We start from the raw sequence: 9202 nt of genomic DNA on the forward strand, positions 1-9202 counted from the left end.
TTTTCATATAATTTAATAGATTCTTAAAACTACATTGTAGACTCTATAGATTGCAAATTATTTCTAATTCTAATTGCACCATAGCTTATCCCATCAAACTCCATGATCCATAATTTGAATAGGGGAGAGCTGAATGGTAAAAATAATGAAAACTTTATGAGTTGTGAAAATTAAATCTCATATATTCTATAAATTTGCTGCAAATACTATTTATTCTTTCCAAACCATTCCCACATCATTATAAATGGAGTATTTAGCAAGCAAATCAGTCTTTTGAATGCCAGCATTGACAGTTTTGTTTCGTTTTCAATTTACAACTAAAGATTTTGAGTGATATTTATTCAGTTAAATAATCATCATGACTTCATCATTTGAAAAAAGAGAGGTAGATCTCCCTCCCTCATGTTGAACAAGGAAATCACCCCTGACAAATTCTTTTGAGCTATTCAAAATGCTTGACCAAAATCAAAATTCAAGTAATAGAATTATATAATAATATACTGTGAAACATTCACGTTCAATGCTTTAAGGCCTCTCCACATTCAACAAGAAGAAGATCCCCTGTAAGCCATTCAACTTGACTGATAAACAAGTAACAACTTGACCTCAAGTCAGATTTACCTAAACCTGGACATCAGCAATACTCCCAAAAACAGATGAATCACCTCCACTACATTAAAATGCAAGCAAAGTCACGAAAAACAATTGAATACATGATTTAGGAACCTCCCTGGCAAATGTCGAGCACAGTTTCGGTCAAATTCTTCCATGGCCGACGGCCAACGGTTGGCTGTCAAATCGGAAACCATGGCAAAGCCGGTGATACGGTTCAATCTTAGTGCCATTCAAAGTCCCAAATCATTTAAAACACGTTCACGTTTTTCACACCAGGCAGGACAGCATGCCACGTGTAGGGGACCCTGAAGGTCAGAACCCCTGTTTGAGGGTTAGAAAACCCTGGGAGATCTGCAGAAGAACGCGGAGGAGAAGAAGATGATTTGTCAATGCTGGTTAAAGTCATTCCATTGCCGTCAAGATGTGCCAGCTGGAGGGGTCCCCCGGCGGTTTGGGTGAGTTTCTGTGTAAGCCTGTCTGCGTTTTCACATTTAATTTGGTGTGTGGGCAAAAATTTAGTCTGGCCGTGTTGATTGGTCTCCCGTAGACCTCTTACTACGCGGTTAATCAAAGTCCACGTACATGTCCTTTTCAGGTCCTTGCTTATGCGCACTATATAGCTACCAGGATGCACAGCAGGCTAAGGCAAAGTAGGATTTATGTTTACCACACCCAGCTGGAACACCCAATTCAGCTCAATACGAATCCAGGATCTGTAAAAAGGTTTATATAGAGGCGTTCGGGAAATCTGAGGTAGCTAATTTGGGCCGTTGAATAGGGGGAAATAAATTTTGTTTGGAAACATCCCAAATCGTTTTGAAGATTTATTATATAGAGGCATTTTGAAAATCTGGGTTGCTAATTTGGATTGTTGGGTAGATTGGGAAGGGAAATTTTGTTATTGAAGCGTTCTGGGAATTCAGGGTGCTAATTTGGGTTGTCGAATAGTTTGGGGAGGGAAATTTTGTTTTGAAATTCGCAAATCATTCTGAAGATTTATATAGAGGCGGTTTGGAAATCTGGGAAGGGAAATTTTGCTTTGAAACTCCCCAATCATTTTGTAGTGGCGTTTTGGGAATTCGGCACGCTAATTTGGGTCGTTGAACAGTTTTAGGGAATTTTGTTTTCAAACATGTTGCAGTCAGTTCAGCCTGTGATGAAGATGAGTTGGGATCAGTCTATAGTTGCAGAAAATTTTAGGCCTCAGAAGAAAATTCTCCTGTGCGGGCATCCAAAACAGTTTTTCTCACAAAGGAAGATGTGTAAGAGTGTTTTCTCAGTCTCTCAGCAGCAGCAGGGGGAGCAATTTGGGAGGAGGAAGTTGGGTTACCCGATTTTGAGGGCAGTTGTGAGTGACAAGAGAGTACCCACCTCGACCCCTGCAACTCTGCCACCTGAGAAACCCGTTCAGCTGAAATTGGAGGCCATTGTTACCGTGAGAAGGAAACAGAAGGAGGATTTGAAGGAATCCATGCAACGGCATGTGGACTCGTTAGCTGAGGTGATTGGGCATAATGTTGTGCTGCAACTCGTCAGCGAGAAAATTGATCCAAGTACGCTCATCCATCTCAATTTTGTTAAAGATCATTAGTTTCCAGTAGATTAAAATATTAAAGATTTATCATGATGTTTGTGTTTACAGTACAGTAGTATGGTAGAGAAGGATTGTGAACAGTGCGAGTCAACTATGATGTTAGATATCATTATTGTTAGTTCTGCATTGTTTTCAGTTCCGAAACATAGATCCCCAAGCAACCGTGTTCCAATCAAAGTTTGAATTACAACAGTAAGGAAACGTGAACTTGGATTTTATGACCAAATACTTGTAAATTTGAATTTATATCAAAAAATTAGACCAGAGTCTTTGATTAAGAACTCAGAGTTTTTAAGATTGAATGCATCTGCCATTCAGAGTCCAGACAAGGGATGGGTAGCTACCAAATAGGTTTGTGTTTATAGGTGTGGTTTAGTTGAAAATTACTTAGCCTGCTCTTCAAAAACCGATCTACTTGATAATTAGATAAATTAAAAATTTGGAAAGCGTGATTTCGATCTCTTTGAAACCTGGTACGGTTCAAAAACTGAATAGTAATATCCCAATTTAATTTGCTGCGAAAAATATCTCCACTTATAAACTGAAACTTTGTCAATTTTAGCATTATATAAGGTTGCAACCTACTAGAAACTCCAACCCTTATGTTTATGAGCACTGATTCACGGAAAGCTCCAAATCCCACACTTCATCAACTCCCCACTGTTGTCTTCGTGAGAAGTTTATAACAATGATATGCCGGGGATGAACACCTGTTACGTGATAAGGTTGTCTACTTGTACCAGGTCACGAAAAAACAGTAATCGGGCCGTCTCTGACATTAACCCATTAAGAAACTTATAATTTCGCAATTCGATGAGATGAGAAGTTTCTGTGCTAAATTTTGCTTGAATCGCCTGATTCGTTTATCAACAGGTTAAAGAAAGGTCAATTTATACTACAACTAAACATCAAGTCCATATAGTTTTCCTTGGAAAACGTGAGAAGAATAGCCAATTAGCGGGGTATCTCTCCCTTAGATAATGAATGCTATAACTTTCTTTCATGATATCTATCCATTAGGAAATTATGCTGATTAATGCCAATCAATTGCCCAGTAAGATTCCAATGGGTTTGCAACAGATGAAAGTCCCAACGAGAATTTACGTTTGTGCACGTAGATCATTATAACTCTCCACTCCTCAAAGTTAGCTCTCACTGGCTATTATTAACGCACGATTTATGTAGTACTTAGGTGTAATGATATTTTTATTAAGCCTTACTTGAATGGGCCTATTTTGTGCAGAAACGAACACGGGCAAGAGAAGTAATGAATCTGCTTTGAAGGGGTGGCTACACAAGTCTGCAGTGCGGGCAGCGACAGTAGATTATACCGCAAACTTTACCATCAACTCCGATTTTGGCCAACCAGGAGCCATCATTGTCACTAATCGACACAACAAAGAATTTTTTCTGGAAAAAATTGTAATCAATGGGCTCATTAATGGGCCGGTATTCTTTTCCTGTAACTCCTGGGTGCAGCCAAACAAAGACGGTCTCGAAAACAGGGTCTTCTTCAGTGACAAGGTACCTAAATGGGTGTGCTTTTAGTACCATTTATCGTTGTAAAGATAGATTTTGATTGATTAATGACCAGGTGCACATTAGCTTACGAAAATATGGTTGAAGGGTTTTTCAGAGTACCTATTTTTCTAACTCCCTCTCTCTGTCTTAACAGCCATACTTGCCCTCTCAGACTCCACCGGGCCTGAAAGACCTTAGGCTGAAGGAACTACAGGATCTACGGGGCAATGGCGAAGGTATACGCAAACATTCGGATAGAATATATGATTATGATGTGTACAATGATCTGGGGAACCCAGACCAGAGAAAGGACCTTGCCAGACCAGTCCTAGGCACTGAGAAAATGCCCTATCCGAGGAGATGTCGAACCGGCCGTCCTCCCACGAAAACAGGTAAGAATTTATTCTCCCTATTAAGCGATTTCTATCTTTGGTTCTGCAATCTACTTATTATAGAACAATGTACCGCAAGGTCAAAGGAATATGATGTCTAATGATTTTCTATCCCTACATTTCTTTCTCCTTAGATTAGATGGACTGCATTATTTTTGTATCTTCTCACTGGTTAGTCAAATCCTACTAGCTTTCCATTCCCGAAAAGCTAAAAAGGCATGGCGTCTCTGCATAGTAGCATACCCAGCAAAGTGTAGTCATGCTCTGAATTTTAAAATTCTGGCCTAGGCAACTAATTTCTGACTTTCTTATTGCGGTTGCTTTGTCAGTGAATGCTTTAAGACACTTTATAAGTGAAGAAAGTAATGGATTTTTGCAACAATTGCTAGGTAATAGACATTCTAACAATGTTTCTACTGGCTGCATTATAACAGACCCAGCAATAGAAACCAGGATGGAGCAGCCTGTTCCTTTGTATGTACCTCGGGATGAAACATTTGAGGAGCTCAAGCAAGATACCATTGATCATGGAAGGACAAAAGCTATTTGCCGTAACTTGATTCCAGCCTTACTGGTCAGTATTATGGATCCAAACAAGGAGTTTGAGTGCTTCTCCGAAGTAGAGGCTCTATATAAGGAGGGGCTCAAAGTTTATTTTGACCTCCAAAGAGAACTCTTCAAGAAGATGCCAGAAGGAGTGAATAAGATCCGAGAAATCAGTGAGAAACTTCTGCGGTATGACACACCAAGTATCATCTCAAGTAAATATCTGCTTCCTTGTCTTTATAATTTAGTATTAATTATCCATAAATCTATGTTATCCATGGTTCTCTGTACTTATCAAGTAGATTGAATAGGTGCATGGCTTTTCTAATTTTGGTATGGATGTTTTACTATTGCAGAGGATAGATCGGCATGGTTAAGAGATGATGAGTTTGCTCGTCAAACGCTGGCAGGCGTAAATCCTGTGTCCATTGAGCGGTTAAAGGTTTGTTCTTCTTGCCCTTTCTTCTTCTTAGAGATACGGCCTTCTTCCCGCCCTAGAAACTAATTATCGATGACAGGAATGTTATAAGGATTTTGCCATCTAAATTATGAGTGTTAAAATGGTGCAGGAGTTTCCTCCTGTGAGCAAGCTGGACCCACAAAGCTATGGCTCACCAGAGTCAGCATTAAAAGAAGAGCATATCATAGGACAACTCAATGGGTTGTCTGTGAAGCAGGTAACAGATGCCTAGTAAATTGAAGAATTCGTAGTGTTAGTTTATCTAAGCTTAGGAAAATTTCCCACACGTCATTATTCAAATTCCCGAGGAACAGTACGTACATATGTGCAGTACTGCTTCTCTATGATACGCTTTCTCAAATAGTCCAAGCGCAAGTCAGCCAATAGTATTTCCGTCATCATTCTAAGATTTTATGTACCATGTTTTATTCTGTGCAGGCTATAGAAGAGAACAAATTGTTCATTTTGGACTACCATGATGCATTTATTCCAGTTGCAAATGGAATCAATGCCCTGGATGGGAGAAAGACATATGCTACAAGGACAATATTTTTCTTAACTCCTCTCAACACTCTGAAGCCTGTTGCTATTGAGCTTAGCCTTCCATCACCAGCTCCTGGGAGTCGGTCAAAGAGAGTTTTCACTCCCGGAAATGATTCAACTACTCACTGGCTTTGGCAATTAGCCAAAGCTCATGTATGTTCCAATGATGCTGGTGTCCACCAGCTGGTGAATCACTGGTAAGCCTTCATGTTTGATTCAAGGGGTTGTTCCATAGACTGGTGTTTGGCCTTTTCAATAGCTAAATGACAGAGTTTAATGATCTGACAAATTAAAAATGAAGTCCCTTCAAATTAGTTTCTAATGCATTGTACAAATTGGCAGGTTGCGTACACACGCTTGCATAGAGCCCTATGTAATTGCAGCTCATAGACATCTAAGTGCTATGCATCCTATCTTCAAACTGCTCCATCCACACTTGCGGTACACGATGGAAATCAATGCAATGGCCCGACAGACCTTGATCAGCGCAGAGGGAGTGATCGAATCCTCTTTCACTCCTGGCAAGTACTGCATGGATATAAGTGCTGCAGCATACCGCACGAAATGGCGATTTGATATGGAAGCTTTGCCTGCAGACTTGATCAGAAGGTGAGACATCCTTGACACAAATGAATGACCTTCAATGCATTTTATAATATCTTTCCTCGGGATTCGGTGGACTTCAGGCTATGATATGTGTGCTTAGTTGGATAAATAGAATGCGTGTTGTGAACAAGTTAGGAAAATATGTAGCAAGTGTTTCATTCATTCTTATGAGAGTTAGGTTCTTGTGAACCATTTATTCATAGAACATGAGAATGAGTTTGTCTTAAAAACTAGACTGTTGAATTCTGATATCAATATCATACTATTTATATCTTTAATCGTTTATTCTTTAACTTGTATTTGAAAGTGGTATGCTTTAGGAGAGGCATATAAAAAAATTGAGTAATTCAAATACCATTATTAATAGGGCTACGATTTTGACTTATCAGGGGTATGGCAGTTGAGGATTCTACTCAACCACATGGTGTGAAATTGGTGATGGAAGACTACCCTTATGCAGCTGACGGTCTCCTTATTTGGTCAGCTATCAAAGATTATGTTGAAGAATACGTTTCTTGTTATTACTCAGAACCAGGAAGAATACAAAGTGATGTTGAACTTCAAACTTGGTGGGAAGAAATCAAGAATAAAGGGCATCCAGAATTAAAAAATGAACCATGGTGGCCAAAACTGGAAACAGAGGAGGATCTAGTTGGTATCCTAACCACAATGATATGGATTGCTTCAGGACAGCATGCTGCTCTTAATTTTGGTCAATACCCATATGGAGGTTTTGTACCTAACAGGCCTTGTCTTATGAGGAGGTTGGTCCCTGAGGAGAAAGATCCAGAATATCAAAACTTTGTTTCAGACCCACAGAAATATTTCCTATCATGCTTGCCAAGTCTCACTCAGGCGCTTGGCTTAATGGCTGTAATAGATACTCTCTCTACTCATTCCCCAGATGAAGAGTACCTTGGCCAAAAACAACTGTTGGCCACAAGTGACATAAATGTAGTGGATATATTCCACAAATTCTCTGCTAGGATACAGAGTATAGAGAACATGATAGAAGAGAGAAATAAGGACTTGAATCTTAGGAACAGGAATGGCGCAGGGATGATTCCATATGAACTATTGATGCCATCATCAGGTCCAGGGATAACAGGCAGGGGAATCCCAAACAGTGTTTCCATTTAATGAAATTGACTGGATAGTGGATAGCATATGAATGAAAGATTTTAATGACGTCCACAAGACCAAACAGTCTATAAACCTGCCTGACTGCTTACCCACTTTACCCATGGGGAATCAGAGTCTCTCTGACCCACAAGATCCCTGTATACTGTAATATGGATTCTTTTCACATTAAATACATAAGTTTAGGTCAGATGATTGTAAGAGTTATAATACAGATGGGAGCACTTCCATGCTCGGCATTGATGGCAGTCATTGTGTAGAAAGGAAGGTTAGTTCTTTATGGGTGACAGTTAAAAATCCATTTAGTATATTCATTCGCTCGGCATATTCATCTTCGAGAGACTGTGGTCTGACAAATTAGACCCCGGTCTCACAAAATTAGTATATTCATTGCATCGATTGCAATTTGTATAAAAGGTGACACTAATTAACGGGCGGTTATATTGTTAGCAGTTGCTCTCTTCTGTAAACTAAGGAATGTAAAGAAGAAGTTTTGTACGTAGCCATCTACACCATTACCTAAATGGTATTTGTGTTGCTATCTTCTATTCTCATCCTCTTTCTCTTTTCAGTTTGCATCAACTGTATCTGTGAAATAGTACATGACTGTGACAACATTGTCTCTGCGCTCTTTATGCTTTCTATATTTCAATGTGACAATACTAGGTTAGTAGCTACTACTAAAATAGTATGTAGACATCTAAATGGAAAGTTTTTATAGGATCCTGTTCAATGGTTTGGGTATAAAAGGACTGCTATCTCAATCGAACTTTGCAAGGTACCATATCCTCCTGCCCAAACGTTTACCAAGTGCAAAGGCATCGTAAAGTATGAGTGGGGTCCATGGCATTAGAATAGCACATTATCAGCAGTAAGTTAAAATGACAGGTTTTGGTGTCTTATACTCTATTTTTGGCTCGTCGACATTAAAGGTCTTTTATTATCTTCAGGAAACTCTTTGGTAAGTTTTTCACCAGCTCTGTAAACACTTGAAGAATTAATACTGCACATAAAGAATATCATAAGTGTTTCACCAGCTTTGTAAACACTTGAAGAATTAATACCGCACATAAATAGTATCAGGTCAGTGTAAGGTCCCAACTTGGAATGGAATAGTTTTTACACTGGATCATTAAATATAAAGGAAAAAAGTGAAGTTCATAAATAATATGAAATATGTTATTGTATTGATTTGGGAATTTCAGATTTTTAGTCCTGTCTGAATTGAGAGAAACTATTTATGGAGGAAGGGACTGTCATTTTCCACAATTCATTTTTTAAACTTGCAAGTTCAATAGTATTGTCTAGATATGTAATTATATAGAAAAAAGTATAATAAATTGGCTGAAATTAATTTACTATGATTCAGAGTAAGAAAAGTGGTCTTTATTAAACCTTTTCTTCTAGATTTTGAACATGAAAACATCTTCATATTTTTTATATGGAAAAATAAAAATATAAAAATGCATATATTTCATAAAAGCTCAGAACATTTCATAACTATGACTAATAATTTTAAAAAAATGTTTTAAAACTCTAAACCTGCTCTTCTATACCTTAGAAGGATCCAATTCAACTAAGATCTAAAACAAGACAAATCGAACACTATTTGTACCTACAAAAGTTATATATGAATGAACATAAGTAAATAAATGTCTGAATGAGCTTTAATGACATCCATAGGGCCATACCTATGGGACCAAGAGTGATATGTGGTAAACAATTTTCAAGTTCTTTTCAATATTAGTTCTTCTTTTGTGGAACTTAATCAAGAAACCTTTGGTC

At 38.4% G+C, this 9202-nt stretch overlaps 1 protein-coding gene across 2 annotated transcripts; it reads left to right on the forward strand.

Annotated features, from left to right (window-relative positions):
• The first annotated feature begins 645 nt into the window (after positions 1-645).
• On the forward strand, positions 646-7915 carry LOC149574767 (linoleate 13S-lipoxygenase 3-1, chloroplastic-like). Of its 2 annotated transcripts, XM_089814592.1 has the most exons (10): positions 646-1070; positions 1211-2168; positions 3453-3733; positions 3885-4122; positions 4557-4883; positions 5025-5110; positions 5238-5345; positions 5567-5868; positions 6014-6280; positions 6667-7915. In XM_089814592.1, the coding sequence occupies exons 2-10, from the start codon at positions 1748-1750 to the stop codon at positions 7415-7417; spliced, it is 2781 nt and encodes a 926-aa protein (XP_089670718.1). In that variant the 5' UTR covers positions 646-1070; positions 1211-1747; the 3' UTR covers positions 7418-7915. The 2 variants fall into 2 exon arrangements, with proteins under 2 accessions (XP_089670718.1, XP_089670717.1); XM_089814591.1 differs by having other exon boundaries at positions 708-2168.
• Positions 7916-9202: the final 1287 nt, after the last annotated feature.

Source organism: Cupressus sempervirens, chromosome 2 (genome assembly GCF_028749045.1).
Source record: "Cupressus sempervirens isolate cs-2001-9-10 chromosome 2, ASM2874904v1, whole genome shotgun sequence".
Taxonomy (NCBI): Eukaryota; Viridiplantae; Streptophyta; class Pinopsida; order Cupressales; family Cupressaceae; genus Cupressus; species Cupressus sempervirens.

Excerpts from the sequence above, each read along its gene's own strand:
- LOC149574767 (XM_089814592.1), top strand. The coding sequence starts at position 1,748 with ATGTTGCAGTCAGTTCAGCCTGTGATGAAGATGAGTTGGGATCAGTCT. Across the intron at positions 3,734-3,884 it reads GGGTCTTCTTCAGTGACAAG|CCATACTTGCCCTCTCAGAC; the intron begins GTACCTAAATGG and ends CTGTCTTAACAG. Across the intron at positions 6,281-6,666 it reads CCTGCAGACTTGATCAGAAG|GGGTATGGCAGTTGAGGATT; the intron begins GTGAGACATCCT and ends TTGACTTATCAG.